The sequence below is a fragment of the Lagopus leucura genome, unplaced genomic scaffold, assembly GCF_019238085.1.
Source record: "Lagopus leucura isolate 7727_CA_CO unplaced genomic scaffold, USGS_WTPT01 Super-Scaffold_100002, whole genome shotgun sequence".
Lineage (NCBI taxonomy): Eukaryota > Metazoa > Chordata > Aves > Galliformes > Phasianidae > Lagopus > Lagopus leucura.
The window spans coordinates 5,178,462-5,197,666 of NW_024962263.1; the positions used below are offsets into that span (position 1 = coordinate 5,178,462).

The window sequence follows — 19,205 nt, forward strand, 5'->3', positions numbered from 1 at the left end:
CTGGCAGCTGAGCACCTCAGAACACACACTGGGGAGACACGGGATGATGGTGGGCTACCACAACAACATCGTATCTGCTGTCCTTTCCTCCTCGGGTCCTACTGTGCCTTGAAGCATTTCTACCTTAACTATTAAGGCAACGCTCCCAGGAAGACTAGGCAAACACTCTCAAAATGGGAAAAGGTATCATTAAAAACAAACTGTTCCCAAAAGACATTCAGCTGAGCAAGCCCCAAGATCCTGATGTACCTCCCCCCATATTTAGCACTTCCCCTGGGCACCATCACAGGTTGCTCCACACAGCCTTGTTCCAGGAGCCCACCTGCAGGCCCAGCCAAGCAGCGAGACGCTCAGGCACAGTGCCACAGTGAAAGCCACTGCTCCCAGAACAGCTTCCCACCAGCTGCTGCCATTTCCAGGACAGCCTGCAGCAGGATCTCCAGCGACAGGCAGCAGCACAGGCCACTGTAGGCACAGCCACTCAGCTGGCCTTGGATTCAGTTCATTAGCCAAGACAGAAAATTTAATCATTCGCTAACTGACCAATCCTTCAGACTTTCTCCAAGTTTGATATTTCGACATTGACAAAGCTCTTGGTTTTTGATAAAAGCCAGGCACATTTTTGGGCAGGTGTAAACACCAGGCTGTTCCTCAGAAGCTCTGATAGCCAGCAACAATTCCATCATTCCCACTTAACTTTAAAGCACAGCTGCTCTAATTGCAAAGCTGCGAAAGCTCAGTTTAGGAAAAAGAATGACAAGAAAGAATATTATTGCTGAAAATCACAGTACAGACTTGCTGCCTTGAGCTTGCATGCAAGGCACCTGTGAGGCTCAGTGTGTCTTCACACGGTGGCCACAATTGACTGCAGCACTGCTGAAACATGGGGAATAGGAGCAGACACTTGGGGTGTCCTCTGCATAAGGGAGGAAGAGGCACCTCTAAAGGACCTGAGACCTCTGGGTCACCTCTCAGAGGTGGACAACTCAACGTGGAGCAGAGCTTGGCCAACTCATGGTGCAACCATTGAAGGTATCTCTTGGACACAGCCCTGCAGACCTTCTTGGAGGCCTTCCTGGAGGCTTTCTTGGATGTCATTGACAGCTGCTGAGGGGGAAACATCCGCATGAAGGTCGTGAGCCATGCAAAGGAGCATGACAGAACTACTGTAGGGTGTGCACTGTAGGCTCACACCAGAGCAAAACATCAACTTGCTCACTGGGAGATCAGAGGAGGTGTTTTACAAGGATGATGTGGGTAACGTTTGTCCCAGCAGAGGGAAAAATAAAGCTGAAGGTAGTGCTGAAGTCAGCCCTCATCCCTGTGAAGAAGGGAGTGTGGGCATGCAAGCAGATAGCTGCTATATACATACAGACAAGCTAAGAAGATGACATCTTTTGGAACTTAACAAATACAAGGAGTTTAAAATCCAGGGGTTTATTCATAAATAACCCTGAGATAAACTTCTGTTTGTTGAAGAATACTAGCCTTCATGACGAGCAAAGGAACTGGGGAGAATGGCATGTTGAAATAGGGAGCAAACCAAACTTCGGGACATACATTTTCTTCCTTCTTTTCTTTCCAAAGCTGTCCAGATATTTGGGTTGGAAGGAGTAACGGTGAGTGTCAGTGAATTGAATGTGGCAATTAGTTCCTGTTTCTACTGAAGAACACGTGTGCATGGAAGAAGGTGTGACCGCATCGAGGCATCCGCAATTGCTTCTCAGCTGAAAATCGCTCGTGCTGATTCAGTCTGGAATGTTAACAATAGGAGAAAAGTTTAGAAATGCTGAATTTTTCATGGATAATGTTTTTTGCCCCAAGCTGGCAGGTGAGGAGCCAGCAGCTCACTTGTCCACCAGGTGGGGAGCCAGGCAGCTTGCCCACCATTGGCAGCTGGTAGCTGGCAGGGCACCAGGCACGCGGGCTGCCAACGTCTGGTTTCCACCCTGAGTTTGATGGAATTTATACATTCCCACCACAATATTGGTTCTTCTATCATCAGCAGGCTCCTCTGATGGAAAACTGCTGTGCTGGAAGTATTTGCTCTGCTGTAACATGTCAGGTATGTTACTGTATGGACTGATGTGCTGCCATTGCGTTGTTGCACACTGACAGAACAAAACTTGAGCCTGCAAAAATAAGTCGATAAAAATGAGTGCATTAAAAAAAAAATAATATTGGTGCTGAATTTACTCTGAGCAAACTGGTGGGAAAAAATGCCTGGGTGTGACTGAAACTTTAAGCAGTAGGTGACAATGGCGACATGGTTACAAAGGCAATGACAGGGGAAAACAGCTTTCACCATCGTTTCCTTCGACCCCCATGCTCAAAAAATGTGTCCTAAAAGCCCAAACTCTCCAGATCTATCAGATAATCTGCTGAGGTGAAAAGCCCCCCATGTGGCAGGTTGGGTTTTCAAGGATGTGTGACTCAGCTGGAAAATCCTGACTCTGGGTGCCGAGTAATTGTAGCTAAGCTAGAAATACTGAATAGTAAACACAACTTAAATATTTGATGCTCAAGAACATAGCTGTGACTGTCCCTTACAAATACAGTCGGATATGTGCGTGTGAGAAAACTGAGGAGCGTGTTTATCTGGGATTACAGGGCTGTGTAATGCTTCATTATATCCTTTGGCAACACAAACCACAAAACCTAGATCTGCCACGAGGACTGGGGGAGGACAAGGATGAGAAAGGGCTTGAAAACAGCAGACTTGGCCTCCTGCAGCCTTCTATATGCGGTCCCCACCGGTGTGCACAGGACCGGGTTTACAGGGGTCCCACGTCCCATCTGCAGAGGGAAATCTGCAACAGCATGTGGGAGCTGTGCCAGAGCTCGTCCCACTCTGTAAATGGGTGAGTGCAAATCTCAAAGGTTGTTCAGGAGCCCAGGGGAGGTACTGCATGCAGTTTGATTTCATTCATTTTTCAGAAAGTATGTAAGAGTCAAGATTTTACTTCCAACTATTGGAGCCCCTTTTATCCTGTACATTTCCAGTAAGCACCCCAGATACATTTGAATTGTTCTTGTAGTTTTTTTTGAACCAAACGTTCCTCTTTTGGAAGACAGTTTAATAGAGAATTGCAACAAAACGTGATGTTTTCACTGTTATTTAATGTCGCACATATTGCATTTTGTAACATTAGAAGAAAAAAACACCAAAGTAAACCTCAAAGACAGAAAATAAATATATACTTTTATGAATGTACGCAGAGAGAGTGCAAAAAATTGCATCTGTAAAATGTTTAAATGCTGAATCATACAACAAAATCTTACAAAAGCACTTATTTCTTTATACGTCAGTTTTCTTATAAACACAGAAATATTTTAACAAATCTTACAAAGATCAAACCCTTTTGCCCTTCACCAGGGTAAGAGTGGTGAAGAAAGTGTATTACCTGGAAGAAAGGAAGAAACCCGGATAAATAAAACCTAAGTTTAACCAAGTACCAGGTAAACGACCTCTGAACGCTGAAGAGGATTTCAGCGCTGTGCAGCACAGTGCAGGAGACAAGTCCCACTGAACAGCAGGGGCTGGCCCTCTGCTCAGGGACTGCTTCCTCCTGTTGCAATTTAATCATGCCCTTCCACACCATCTGCCCAGCACAGCAATAGAAGCCCTGTGTCCTGCTCCTGCCAGCAAGAGCTGGGAGACCACAGCTGGGCTGAGCCCAGCGCTGCCACCCAGCAGGGTCTGTGACTGATGCCAGTCCATGTTGCACTCAGGATCAGGTGCTGGGCTCAGACACCTCAAAGTACGCCTTAAAACAACAAAAAAAACACTTTTAATTATTTTTTTTTTTCCTGAAAAATATGCAACACTGTGGCAGATGAAGAGTTCTCACAAATTGACACTCGGTGCCCCTGATGCTGGTATCAGCAGGGCATATAGCAGTTTGCTTTTCCTTCTAGACCTTCAGCAAAATGAATGTGTAGACCAGCCCAGCCCCAAATAACTCATCTGATCTGAGGTTTCTCTGCAATAGAAACGGGCAAGTAGCAGATACTGGAAGACTGAAGGAACAGAGGTTTGCTGTGGAATCTGGGTAAGGTAGAGATGACGGCGGCCCTTACAGCACTCCAGGAGACATGCATGCATGGTGACATGGCCCAGCATCACAGCTGCAGCGCTGCAGTGGCTCAGCACCACACATGTGTCCTGCAGCTGGTCGCCCTACAGCTGGGGGCGCTCATGAAGCTGCTTGGACAAAGCCCCTGTTCCACCAACCACATCTGCAGCACATGTCCCAGCCAGCTGTAAGCCACCAGGCGCCTTCCTGAAATGTAAGAAATTCACTGCACTAACGCTGCAAGCACTGCACATTCAACTTGTCTGGGATCTCCCAGCACGTAGCCACCAGAAGCAGTTGCTCCATCCTGGACATTCAGAAGGCACAGACTAATGAGAGAAGTCCCTAATTCTCAGCTAGGAAAAGAGAAACCTCCTTGGGCAGAAGGGGTAAGAGAAAGGGAAAGAATGAGGTCATGTCCTCTAAAAAGCTGGTGGATCTTGTCAATCATCATCATCTTGTATAGTCCAAACTGTGGCAGTCACCAAAATGCACTGCTAGGAAAATACTTTCCCTAACCATAGTATTTGCTTGATACAGAGAACTAACTTGAGAGATCATAACAAGACATAACAAAGCACAAGTAAAACATAGCACAAAACATTTACTGTGGACAGCAGCAAACCATAGGAATTTACCCTGCCAGGAATACAATGACTTTCTCCCCAGGAAGAAGAGGAAAGATTTCCAATCTGAATGCAACTCAAATAAATGTATCATAGAGTAAAACGTATCACAGCCCTCAAAATCTGTATTTTATAATTACAAAACATAAATTATGTATGAATGATATAAATAATGAATTTTCAAAAGTGCATTGGATCTGTGTAACTGAACATAGTGACAAAACAGACCTTTGGGATTCTTGTTCTGCAAAAGCATTATGTTCTTGCTACATTACTTAACTAACAAGAGGACGAAGAAAAAAAGGGATGGAAGGGTTTCATAATCTTAGCAGTAAGTTCACTTCTTAGCAGTTCCTAGCAGAATGCAGAAGAATCAATTCTTTTTATTCCAGGAAAGGTACATCTTTGTGTTTTTATTGCAACCCACAAAAATTAGGGCCTGGTCTTACATGTGAGAAAGATATCTTTCCACTGCTGTATGGCTAGAACAGTTAATCTGTTCTGCTGTATATTTCCAATTATCTTATTGTACAAGTTCACTCTAGAAGGATTCTAGGGGATGGGGAAGGGTGTTGAATGCCTACAGGAGAATCTCTTTTGATGTAGATAATCGAAGCTGTGATTTTTTCTTCACAGCATATTTCCTAGAAACACGAGGCTTAAAAGCTGTAGGGCTCTAACAAAGCAGTCCTTACTTACGTATTCCAAGACCACCTCTCGAGTTTAAATGAAGCTTTTCTGAACAAGCCAAGCTGGAATTTTCTTTCTTTGGTCATTGCCTCAGCATCAAATTTCTTAATAAAATTTGCAAGAAAATTATCAGAAGGCTTTTATTTTCACATGAGGAAATCTACTAATTTCACTCTTTAAAATCTTTGGCCTGAGACTGGGGATGAAAAATAGGCTCTTAAAGGGAATCTGGTCTGAGGAAGAAAAAAGTGACTGTGAAAAGGAAAACACAGTGCAAAACAGATTTCAGACCGTTAAAGCTGCAGGCACTGCAACACAACCGCCTGCTGCAGTACCACAAACAGAGCAGCTGAAAGTTTACTTTGCTGTTAGTTTGTGGAAATGGAGTTGATTGCTGTCCACTTGCATATCTCCAAGCAAATATGAAGGTAGTATCCAGTTTCTCTTAGTTTATTCAAGTAAAAATTACGTATACTTTAAACTTTTCTTTGGACCTATACTTTATGCTATGTTACTGGACAGGTAAGAGTACCTAGAACTTAACATCATAAAAACACCGTATAAACACCAGTTACTGTAAGCCCTCATGTTCTTCTTAGAGTAAAGTAACCTCATGCACCACTGAAAAATAACCTACTATTGAATGTCCACACTGACCACCTCCCATAGGTCTACAATAATACAACAAATACTGTGGAGAAGTGCTTATGCTATAGCATGAGAAGCATTTGCTTCAGGTGATGGAGCCAGGCCAGGCCACATGCCATAGATCCCAGCTCCTACACAGCACCCAGCTCTGAGCTCTGTTCCCTGTGTGTTACCCACACACATGCCCCAAGCCAGAAGGAAGAAGGATGGATGGTAAGGATAGCGAGTGGGAAGGCTGGCAGTAATGTGCACCACATCTCATACATGGAGCTCAAGAGGGTGGACTCACATTGATTTAGCAGAGCTAAAAGCACCTAGAGCTCTTCCTCCTCAACTCAAATTTTTTAGTTACTATTTGCCACATTTGCAATAATTATTTTATAAAATGAAGATCATTTCTTTATTTTATTTTATTTTTGGCCACCTCAGACACGGAGAGGTACTTAATGAGTTCTTTGCCTCAGTAAGGCTCCTCACACCACTTGTGTCCTGGAAATTCTAAGTGGGGATTGAGGGAGCAAAATCAATCCCAGTGTAAGAGCAGAGCAAGTCTGAGACCATTTCATGAGGCAGAACGTATACAAATCAATGGGGCCTGATGATGTGCATCCCAGGGTTCTGAAGGAATTAGCTGATGTGCTTGCCAAGTCAATCTCCACATATATTTAAAAAATCGTGGCTGTCTGGCAAAGTCCCTGGTGATTGGAAAAGGGGAAACATCACAAAGGTGGACATGAGCCAGCAGTGTGCTCTTGCAGCTCAGAAAGCCGGCTGCATCCTGGGCTGCATCAGAAGAGCGGTGGAAGAAGGGAGAGGGAGGTGATTATCTTTCCTTTATTTGGCCCTTTTGAGGCCTCATCCGGAGTACTGTGTTCAAGCCTGAGGCTCCCAGCACAAGAAAGGCATAGAGCTGCTGTAGCAAGCCCAGGGGAGGACCATGAAGATGATCAGAGGGGCTGGAGAACCTCTTCTTTGGCAGAAAGGTTGAAAGGTTTAGCTTGGAGAAGAGAAGGCTCCAGGGAGACATCACTGCAGCTTTCCAGTACTCGGAGGGAACTTAGAAGCAGGAGGGGAACCAACTTTTTTAGATGGTTTGACAGTGATAAAACAGGGGGGAATGGCTTTTAACTAAAAGAGGGGAGATTTAGGTTAGATGTTAGGATGAAATTCTTTACTCAGAGGGTGGTGAGGCACTGGCACAGGCTGCCCAGGGAAGCTGTGGGTAACTCATCCCTCAAGGCATTCAAGACCAGGTTGGATGGGTTCTTGGCATCCTGAGTTGGTGGCTGATAACCCTGCCTGTGGTCGAGGGGTTGGAACTAGAAGATCTTTAAGGTCCCCTCCAGCAAAAACCATTCTACGATTCTATGGTTTCTCTTATAATTTTTGTTTTTGAAAGAACGAAACACTGTAAAAAGTCTCTTGCTCATATAGTTCTTTGGAAGCCTTTAAGTGTGATGAGTTGGTGCAAAATATTTGTCCACTGGAAAACAAGGGGTAGGGCCCTACTGCTCCCAGAACTTCTGCACAGCTGAGTTAGTTGAGCCTTATGAACTAGCAAGGTCACAGTTTACTTAAAGCATACTCAGGAATCCCTATGCAATGAAAAGTCAGGATATGCAGTACACTGTGCAAAGCCTTTTAAGTAAAATAATCCTCCTACTGTACTCCAATTAAGATACTGCCTTCAGTTGCATTCCTTTAACAGAGGGAAGAACTTGGTAATTTCATTAACATGGCAGTATTAATGAAAAATCAGGAGAAACATTCATTTCATTGAGCATCTGCAAGGGAAAGAGGAAGCAGGCAAAGAAAGAAACTGGCTAGCAGAAATAGGATCACAAAACATGAAAAAACAACTAAGTTCAACACACAAAGACTCCCAGTACCTCACAATGCTGGTTATGGTCAGTGTACAGCTGTATAGCTGTTTGGTCACTGTACAGCTCTTATACCTTTGTTCTTGATGCTTTCTTACAGTAAGACTTTTAACTGCAAGTTTGTAAATAAGCTGAAGATGACAGTAGTGCCATAAAAACATCGATAGAAAAATAGTGCAAAGCCAAGGGCTGGATACTTTAATATGCCATAACTGCCTCCAAGCACAACCATTACTATTCTTAAAAAAGAAAAACAACAACCATACAGAAAACATTCTCCACTTATTATAAATTGTAGTTGCCTGCATTGCACTTTACATTTAAAATGTACTGACTATTTTTCTGCTTCCCTTAGAGGCTATGGATGAAGAATAAATACAGCCTTTCCAACTGGCGAGCACCGCCACTGGTAACAAAACCAGACAGCATTTATAAAATAAATCAATGTAAAAGTAAAACAGACAGTATCATTTAAGGCCTTTGTCCATGCTAGTCTGCTCAACAGACTGCACTTTCTTAAAATAAGAACATCTACCACTTCTGTTACAGGAACCAGAGGGCGACGTTAAACAAAGAAAGGTCACATTTATGACTGCCAAGAAGGCAAAGTTCCTGAGGTTCAGCCAAATGCAACAGAAGAGATGCTCTTCACAACATCCTTCTGGTGCCTTGCACCGTGTGCATGCAGGAGGGTAGACAAGAGGAGGAAGAGCCTGAGACAATGCTCAGGCCAAGCATCTCATTTAAATATTGCAGCCCTTATCACAAGGGGTATGGAATTACAACTGCTCACATAGTGCAAACTCGTATCAGTTCCCACAGATATAAAATGCACTGGGAGCCCAGAACAAAAGCCTCTGCTGGCCAGGGTTATGAGGAGCACCAGCCATTAAGGAAATAAACTCGGGGGAGCAGAGTCTGATCTCAGCTACTCCTGAGTGAGCCCGAAGTAACTTCAGCTCTTCAGGGAGCTTTCAGTGAATTTATATAGGTGTAACTGATAGTAGGGTCTGAATCAGTTTGATGGTGAGGCACCAAATGAAAATGAAGGCTGTATTAAATGACAGATCCAGAATAACTAAAAAATGATATATATATATAACAGTTTGTTAACCTTGGGCAGGACAGAAGAAATATCCACCTGTGGACTGATGGTTGCACAGCATTTCTCAAGTATTTACATCAGCAGGTCCAGAAGGTCCAAGAAAGGGTTTTCCTTATCCTGTTCTGAGTAACATTACAGGGTTCTTGCTGCTATTCCAGGTAAACTGTTGAAAAAATATACTGACTACCTAGAAAATAAATTGTGCATTATGCACTTGGTACATCCACGGACATGAGGTCACTGGATACGCACACAACCAAGACCGCAGTACTGAAAGAATAGGAGCTGTATCACTGCCTTTCCTAAATTATTAGATTCAAGGTGGAATTACTCCCATGCTACTGACAAAAGGTATGCCCAATAGCAGGGAAATATACAAACTCCTTATATTTCTAATTAGATACAGCATGTCTGATCAGAAAAAAATACAGCTTTCTCAAGCTAGTCCAGTCTCTTAAAAGGCAGCTCTGTCTTCGAAATAGTTTTGTTGGCTTTTAATTGTCATTGGAATCAGTAATATAAAACCCATTGATTTCAATGCTGAAAGAAATGCCATGGTTGCCAGTTGACAGAAAACTGTCAAATACATTTTTTAACAGTTTGTTACCTCTAATGGGATGAGCTGGCAGACAGAAAAACATCGAGCCTCCTCTCTTCCCCTTTTAAAGCGCACTCAAAAATTTCAGAGACTTTCACCAAGAACCAACAGAAAGCATGACAGTAACAACTGGGCCTGCAAAAGCAGATGAATACTGCAGAGTTGATTCATGTGTGGCTGACAGAAGATGGTAAAGTTCTAGCAGCCTCAAGAGGTGGCTCACACTTGAGAGTATGAGCTACTGAATGGCGTTATGTTTTTCTGTCAGAAAGCAAAACCATATACCGTATGTACTCTACAATTATCTAGACTTCTTCCACCCTGTCACTTGTTACCGATAGAGTAGCCTGTAGAGAATAGGCACTTATCCCAAAAATTGGCCAAAAAAAAAGGAAAAAAGGGGAGCATTATTTGATAGGCATGGCACCAAAATCCAACCGTTGTGCTTTCTCACAAATGTATACTGTACAGATACAGGCTCAAACAGACACAGACTTTTAGGTTGTAGGTAGGCTGTGCTTTTTCTTTTTGCTTCGGCAAGATTTGCAAATGCAGCAGATGATGCATGGAGATGCCACAAGCAGCAAGGGAGAGGTCACCAGTGCTATGATACCTAGTCCAACGAGGATCCCTACAACCTGCAAGACACAGTGGGGAAAAATACATATTTAGCTAACGTGAAAAATAAAATGCATGTGCACGCATAAGCATGGATTAAGCTAAAAAATGAAAGCATGAAAAACAATCTTGGTTCTCTGCTGAAGGGTAAAATGTCTTTGCTTCACACATGCATGATTGTTCTGCTTAGCTGACTAGGAACACACCTGCGTCCTGTTCCACATCACCGAAGCACGCGAGTGGCCGAGCTTGTTTCTGCAAGGGCCTTTGTCGTAATGCCTTAAGAAGATGTCATTCTAAAAAAAATAAAAAGAAGAAGCTGTAAGAGGAGGTTACAGTCTGGGAACTGGACTGGAAACACAACTTTCCTGACACTGCCATAAAACCACCAGATGCTGACAGGCAAACTCATCTGTCTTCCAAATATTCATCCAGAGAAACTTCTTGCAGTCCCAATCAGTGCAGTACATTTCGGACCCAAGCTACTTTATAGCTCCTTCCCCTACTTTATAGCTCCTTCCCTCACATGCTTTTTAAAAATGTTAAGTATATGCACTGCACTTACTGCACAGGTACCTAGTCTGTTATTTGGTGATGCTAACGGGGCTTCTGGAGAAGATATTTCAGGAAGTTTGCAATCTCAGGTATTATCTTCTGAGGTACTTCTACCTTCTGTCCTGCTATGCCTGCATTTTCTTCATAGACTTAACAAGAAAATAATTATAAGAAGAAAAAAAAGGAAATGACTTTTTTCTTTTTTCTTTTCCCAGCAATACTGAATTAACCATTTTTAATTCAGAACGTGACGAATGCTCCACATTACTCTCCCCTTGCCAGCTGCATTGTAACATGATGCTGCCTCCTCTTTCGCTCTTCAGCTTTATTCTTCAGCTCTGCAGCTGTTAGCTACATCTAAACCTGGCGTTCCTGTAACCTTGCTCATTTAGAAAAACTGTATTTGAACCACATAGATACAGTTTGGTTGTGGTTTTTTTTTCCTCCAGAACAGGCTGAAACTTAGTGAGGATGTGTCTACCAAAACTGTGAATCTGATGGTCTTCCAGCTCAGCATGGTGTTAAGCAATCACTGTGTACTGTCTGTGCTCTGAGGCAAGCCAGAGACAGATGTTGAAAAATTGCTCTCCCACATCCAAAAATAGGGCATGATGTTAAGTTAAACATGCTTTCTGAGAAAACAAAGATTGAAGAATGAGGAAGTCTCATTGTTTGCTGGCTGTGGAGTACAAGAAAGAAGAAAAAAAGCTGTGCATCTTTCAGTATTTTATGTCAAGTGCTAGAAATGTTATTTTCACACTCCCACATTTGTTACTAGTGACTGTGCAAGAAAGAGAAACTCACGTACCAGAGTTCATTACTTTTTGTATTCTTAATCCTGTTAGAAAGACTGAAGTCCACAAAAGCTGAGACTAGCTGGTATCATTGGAGAAACAACTAGCTACTTGCACTTCATAATCCACATCCATAATCCCACAGCTTTATTGTCATATCAACTGATCTATCATTCTCTTCAATGAACACAGCACTAGAAATGGGCTTGTAAAGAAGACCTAGTTTATATGAGCTCTTAACAAATCTTCCCATGAAAATGTTTTTTTCCCAGTACCATGCCCTTTTTGGACAGGCTGTGATCCACGTGGTTGGAGAAGGTAGATCTTACCATCTCTCTTACTCTCAACCAAACCATTCGTAGCTACTGCACTGAAAGGAGATATTGGAGAAAGGTAATGCAGTAATCAGCTTTCAGAAAGTAACCAGTACATCTCATTTCCCTCAAAGAACTGCCATAGGACCTCTGGATATGGCTATAATCCCTTACGAAAAAAAGAATGTTGAAATAAATAAAAGCACTGGATGAGAAAAAGGAATTAAATTAGCATCTGAAATAAGTCAAGTTATTCAGGGGAGATTCAGGCTGGACATGAGGAAGTATTACTTTTCAGAAAGGGTGGTCAGGCACTGGAATGGATGCCCAGGGAGGTGGTGGAGTCACCGAGCCTGGGGGTGTTCAAGGAAAGACTGGATGTTGTGTTGAGGGACATGGTTTAGTGGGAGCTATTGGGAATAGGTGAACAGTTGGACTGGGTGATCTTTTAGGTCTTTTCCAACCTTGGTGATTCTGTGATTCTATGATTCCTAGAACTAGACTTCCTAGGTTGGTGAAGAACTTTGGGTGGAGCTTCAGACTAACCTCAGCCCCCACTAAGCCTTCATCTAGATTTTTTTTTCTCCATGGCACTTACATCCAAGTTCTGTAGGCAATACCAGCAAAACGTGTGCTTGCAGTTCTTGCACATCATCTGAGCACAGCCCTCATTTCTCTCAATATAGATCCGACAAACTGGGCACTGCTTAATTGGTGCTTCTGTCTCAGTTCCAATAAGTGATCTAGAAGAGAAAGGAAACATTAAAGTGAAATTTAAATATAGTTACTGCTGATACTCAGCTCCTAATGTAGATTCTACTTATTTTCTGGAGCATCTAATGTTATTGTCTTAACACAATGTGTGAAGCTTATTATATTCAATAGAATACACTGAAGTATATCCACTACTAGATGTAGGATTTTACATCATATGAAAGTGAAACTCCATTCTCTTGGTCTTTAATGCTATATAAAACCAACATGCATAATTTAAAATAGAAATTAGACTGGAATTCTATTTAGGAAATGCCAGCAGAGATGGACAGTATCAGTGATGCCAATAAGAAAACAGTTCCATGAAATTGAAGTTGGACACAGAACAAGCACCCTATGCCAAGAAGAACTAGCACAGCCATTGTGGGTTTTACTCTTACCCCTGCTCTGTTGTTACCAGAGCTTGGTTTTCTGGGCACGGGCGCTGTGGGTGCCATGCCTCTTTACAAGAGGAGCAGAACATCATGTGGCAGGCTGGGCACTCCACCGGCACCGGCGCTCCCGACTCATTTGGTCCAATGCAGCACACCGTTTGGCAGTCTGCTGCAGGACACCATGTTCTCTGAGGGTCCAAATGGACTTCTGAAACAAAAGAAACAGACATAAAACTACTTATACGGCCCTGTTCTCATTCTGGTGGCATGTTGAGGTATGCAAGACCCTGTTCTGAACGTGCACACGGAAACTGAAACCTTCTGAATCTGTGTCTGTGGAGGTTTGAGGCTACTTCTCTTCCTCATGCAAGTGTAGAACCGAATTCTTCAACAGCTGCTGCATTGGATGCATCACAATAATGGCAATAGACTACACAGGACTTTTCGTTGCTTTTATAGGGAGACAAAAACGATGAAGGTAACTGTTGCTATGAAGAAAATGCACGTGTCTTTTGTAATGCTAGGACATTACATCTTTCGCATGTGCAAGCCATGCCATATCTCTCATGTTAGTAGCAGAAGGACTGTCATTAAATTAATGCCAGGTCTCTTCCTGTGACTTACTTCCCCCCACCATCTACAAACTGATTAATATGAGCATTATTGATCAGGTCTCAAATTGCAATAGTCAAGGTAAGACAGTGGGTGGAAATCATGAGTTACATACAGTGGCACATGGCAGTGAATAATAAACGTCAATTATTTCTCTTACTTTCCAATCTTTACTAAAAGAATGTGGGCTTACAAGAGAAACCCAGACAAATCACATTCACTGCTGGGTTGTCTACTATGTACTGCTTTACACTGCTCAAGTCCCTGCAGTGAAGCCAAATGCTCCCAACCCACAGAGCCTCCCTAGAAAAGGGCTGTCATGCTGTAAGGAGCTATCTGCATCTCCTCTTGCCCTGGAAGTTCTCTGATACCAGCCTTGAAAACAGCAATGCATAGAAATACCTGACTGTGAGATGTCAATAGCCATTACAGAATTATTCTGTACTTTCAGCTGATAAAATATTGTCCCACTTGTAACAATAGGCTACACAAGGACCTCTGAAATATGTTCTTTGGCAAATTTTGCTGAAACAGTTGAAGTCATTTCCTTCCATGCACACCCCTTTCTGCACTGCTCCTCTGCAGGACATTGCTGGCAACTCACGCTGAAAGGGGCTGCTGGATGGATATCTAGGACAAGCTCCAGTTGGCATGATAAACAACTATATCAATTCAGATCCAGATATCCACAAAGTAGAAACTGTACAACTACAAATGTGTTCAAATAAGGAGAACAGTAGATACACAATCAGTATATAGATAAAACATTATCAGTAGATAGATAAAAGTAGATACATATGCATAAACACTTGGGAGAAGGACATCCCACAGCCTTCATAATCCACTGAAACTGAGTTATCTTCTACTATGTCAAACATCTGTGTTCTGCTTCTTTAAAGCTAGGAAGAAAAAAAAAACCCTCTAACAGGCTATATCTCTCCCTAACTGAAACAAATCAACTTCAAATTAATCCATTAGTAGCTCGGAAACAAAAGAAACAGACAAAACTACCGTCTGTAAAACTATTCAAATATTTGGGGTGATTTTTGACAAATGGAGAGTAAGTTCTCAACAATCATACTAGCAAAGCCACAAAGCAGATGGAACACTAATAGTTCTAATAGTTGAGAGCAAACACATAGGAGAGAGCTCCTCTGCTCAAGGCAAGCTGAGCTTCATTCTTTTTTGAGGATATCAGACAGTCCCATGTTTGGATTTTCATTTCCATGGATGCTTTTCCAACCTGTATGCATAGCAGTGGCAAGGAGAATACCTGGGAGATGAGGTGAATACAGCAAAGCAGTCATTGACTGTTTCTATCTTAAAACCTACCTCACTCTTTTGTGCAGAACATAGAATATTTCCAAAAGGACTCTGCAGGAAGACCTAATTCAGGTTATTCCAAAAGTAGAACTTCAACATGACATGAGAGAGACAAAATTTTGAACCTGTTCCAACAAAGACTAGCACTCAGTCTCCCAGATTTAAAGTTGGCACGATGAGTCCCTGTGGTATAACACAGCTTTGCTGTGCTCATTTATCTTCCACCCTTCCTGTCCAGTTCTGCATGACACTTACAGTGAGGAACCTAGTAAGGATAACCAGCTGATCTGCTGCCTGAAGGGCACACAAGTACTTACTCCAACTAAAGGTAATATTTTAGTCTGTCCTCTGACAGATGTGGAGACTTCACATATCCACGGCAAAGGCTTTAACCTATAATTTAGAATGTGCCAGCAAAAACACCCGTACTACCTTATTTGTAAGCCACTCATGAATTGAGTTCTCTTCTTTCTCCTTATTCTCTTACACATGCTTCCTCTACTCTCAAAAGCAAACAAATATTTTGCCAAAAACAGCTTGCACTTTCATTTGCGGGGAGAAAAGAGACACAGTGATGGGCAAGCCATCCAAGCTTCTTTCAGAGATGATGCTCTGAACTGGGTAGGACCATGCCCTACTACTGACTGTTGCATTTCAGTCTTCACACAGTATTTCTGATGATAAACAGCAGTTAAAGGAAGAAAAACTCCAGTGCCTGCAGTATGCTCAATTTTGGAAACACAAATTCACCTATCCTGTTTTTGGATGAAAGACAGGATGTCTGGTTTTGACATTCAATGCAAGAAGGGTTGTAAATCTTACTGATTTTTACAGATTGGTGGCAGCAAGATGTGATGCCTGAAATGAAATTCCCTCCTCTCCCACTTCCTCCATTTTCACAAAGAACCTACAGATGGTATTTTGCAATCCATGCTGTCTCATGCTGTTTGCTTTACCATGGAGCACAAGTGAAACCAGAAAAATAAATAAATAAACACAAAGGAGCAGTCAAAACAAGGAAAGAATTTATTATTTTGCTCTGATGAGATGTTCAATCTTTTGGTTAGGGCTGTTTCTCTCTTAAGCCTTTTCCTTGTCTCCCCACAGCCATTTCAGCCACACTCAGCCCACTTTCAGGAAGAACGCTTTCCCAAACAGTGCCTGTGACAGGCAGAGATCTGGACAGTTTTCACAAAACATACAAGCAAGCAAGATGCGGGAGGCAAAGATGGGAATTGTAGCATCCTGAAGAAGAGAGAATATCTGGCTTCCGAGAGGTGCCTACTGAAAAGATGAGCCCATGCCTTCCACAGAATATTAGGAATATTTCCCTTTTGATGGACTGTTTTTCCAGTAGGCATAAAGTGGAGTTTCACATCATCTTTCACTATTGGGCAACTGTCATAGAAATATGAGGCATATGTTTTAACCACATCCTATTCTTCTATTTTGTTATTTCTGATGGCCACATCAACTCCATCATAAACATACATGCAGTAATTCCTGATTTCTTCTATTAAGATAAATTACATAGAAGCCCTGTGGCTAGGTCATGACTGCCAGCATGTGAGTTAAAGATATGTAAGAAAGCTGATTTAAATCTGAAAACATCTGTGTTCTAAGAACACAGAACAAGAAGACTGGATGCTTTGAGTACATTCATTATCAGATGAAGAAAGAGCATATAGGTATAAGATTGTATACCAATTATTTCCCACAAACTTTTAACCCAATATTATCTGTCTACTATAGATAAGGTAATAGAGAGGAAAGATACATTAAAATAGGTAGCAAATATAGGAGGCGAGTAAAACAGCTTTGGGATGTATAAGTTCTTCAGGTCATCAAAATTCATCTCAGAATCACAGAATCATAGGGGTTGGAAGGGACCTCTAGGGATCATCACGTCCAACCTCCTGCTAAAGCAGGGTCTGCAGGCTCTCACCCAGGAACTGGACTGAAGTTCTCCTAAGAAGCTAGCTCATCTCCTCCAAGAAACTCAGTCTTACAGAAGATTCAGCTCCCTTGCTGATAGTTGCTAACAATGCCTAAATGTGGCTTAGTCATTGGAAGCTCCATCAAGATGTAGCTCACATCAGCATCCCAGCCATCACAACTTCCCTTTAAAACAATCCTCGTTCCCCAGAACTTTGCTCTTTTTTCATATTTAAGAGCCTACCCTGAACCACAGAACCCACTCTCCATGACAAACTGAAAGGACTGAAATTTCTGAACTTTCCACCATAAGGCTCATGTTCAGCCCTGGGTTATTTTTATGTCCAGTCTGTGAATGTGTCAAATGTTTGGAACTGAGAATCATGTTCAGAGAGCAGATTGTTTATGAAGGAAAGGCCTTTCTTCGTGGAACAACGTTGGGGTTTCCAGAGGCAATAGGCAGGAGGGGTATGAAGAAATAAACAGGAGAGTTTGGAGATGTTTCATAGTGGCATTCTCATCTTTTCTACATGGTTAAGCACTGCTAAGTTTCTTTTGTTGGCCACAGAGCTCTGTTCTCTTTTACTGCAGTGGACATGTTGAATTCAAGCTGGGTTTTTCCCTTCTAATTTTCTCCCTGCATATCCTAACAACTTCTTTGTACTCTGCCCATCCCTTTTTCCACAGGAGGTAGACTCTTTTTTTCTCCTGGAGCCTCAGAAAAATTTCTCTGTTCATCCACGCTGATCTTCTCCCCCACCAGCTCATCTTATGGCACAGGGGAACAGCCTTCTCCTGCACCTCTAAGACTTCCTTCTTGAGGAGAGAGCAGCCTTCCTGGAGCCCTTTACTCTTCATGACTGAATCCCAAGGAACCCTCCCTACCAGCGTCCTGCATATTTCGAAGTGCGCCCTTCAGAAGTCCAAGGTAGCAGTTTTACTGCCCCCTCTCCTGACTTCACCAAGAATTTGGTCATTTCGAACACTTCTAAGAAAGCAAACGGGGTGCTGAAGCAAGATGGAGCACAGAAAGCCCTTATCGCAAGAGAAGCTGAGAGCAGAAGTTGAGAGTAGAAGAGACTATATACAGGAACTTGAAGGGTTTGAATACAGGGTTTTGTTGATCAGAACAAAATTAATGCAGGACAGTGTAGTACCTGTCTATTCTAAGAATCAGAATTTGGCCTACTGTACTTTAAAGAGCAGCATCTGGAGAACATATTTGCTTTAGATTTCTTTCCCTTACCACGCTGACTTCTCAGAAAGACAGAAGAAAAAAAAGAGAGAAAAAAAAATCCCTAGCTAACTCAAACTAGCTGTTTCCAGTGCCATGTCTGAAGAAAAACTGAAAACCATGAAGAAAACAGAGCTCAAAATATTTCACAAGTAAATTTTCTCTTTATTTAAGAAACCCTAAAAGGCTGATTAGAGCAATGCTACTAATACACCATCTTGCAGCTCTTTGAAACGTTCTATGTCATTAAGCAATTCCAATGATTTAATGGACCTCTGAAGATATACTTGGCTTGGCTTCTGGCTGACATCAGCTCTGGCCATCTGGTTGCATAATGACTGAAGTTCATGAAAGCCTATGGCTGAACACAAATACCAAGGGACTACATTTGCTGTCAGTTCAAGGAGCCACACTGAGTTTGCCTTAGGCCTGGTGTCAGAATGGCTCACAAAGGTACCTAGTGGTTGTGGCTGTTAGGAGACCATGAGAGAGATTAGGGCTAGACAGCAGCGACCCAGCTTTTGCATATCATGAGATTTGAGAATGGCTAGGTTGTACAAATGCTGATGAAAACACAAGCCACAGATCAGATCTCATCTGTCAGGAGTCCCAGAGTCAGAAATCAGTGCCAGCAGTGCCATCAGCAATGCTTATTGCAAGATTCAGAAAAAGATAATCAGGCCAGCATTACTGAGCTGGGGTCAAGTCTGAGAAGACAGCTCCAGGCAAGCAGAAGCAAATCAGCCAGGCTCAACTGATGACTCAAGAAAGGCCAGTCCTAGGGGCAGTGCTAAACCTGGGATGTACAAAAGGACCTTGCTGGGGTGGCATTAATGCTGGTGGCCAGGTTACAGTTTAAGTTATCAGTAAGCTGGCTTCATTGCTAAGAACACACAAGGCCAAAAGGCTCACTTTAAACCTGCTGATGAGTTTTACTCATCACAGAGGAGAAAGGACAGATCTTAGAAACATCATGAAGAGAGGAAGTAGAGGTGTAGAGGAGATTTGTAAGACTTAGGCAAGAAAGAAAAGGGAAGGAGGATTTAAAA

The 19,205-nt window shown here is 42.5% G+C and overlaps 1 protein-coding gene across 5 annotated transcripts in view; it reads right to left on the bottom strand.

Moving 5' to 3' along the window:
• Positions 1–3,234: 3,234 nt before the first annotated feature.
• RNF144B (ring finger protein 144B) overlaps positions 3,235–19,205 on the bottom strand; it is an 86,393-nt gene continuing 70,422 nt past the window's right edge. For all 5 annotated transcript variants that reach the window (XM_042869555.1, XM_042869557.1, XM_042869558.1 and 2 more), the window contains exons 5-8: positions 13,059–13,260; positions 12,503–12,647; positions 10,448–10,537; positions 3,235–10,261 (exon numbers count right to left, since the gene is read on the bottom strand). In XM_042869555.1, coding sequence (XP_042725489.1) covers positions 10,121–10,261; positions 10,448–10,537; positions 12,503–12,647; positions 13,059–13,260 — 578 coding nt within the window. In that variant the 3' untranslated portion in view covers positions 3,235–10,120. The remainder of the gene's footprint in view (positions 10,262–10,447; positions 10,538–12,502; positions 12,648–13,058; positions 13,261–19,205) is intronic.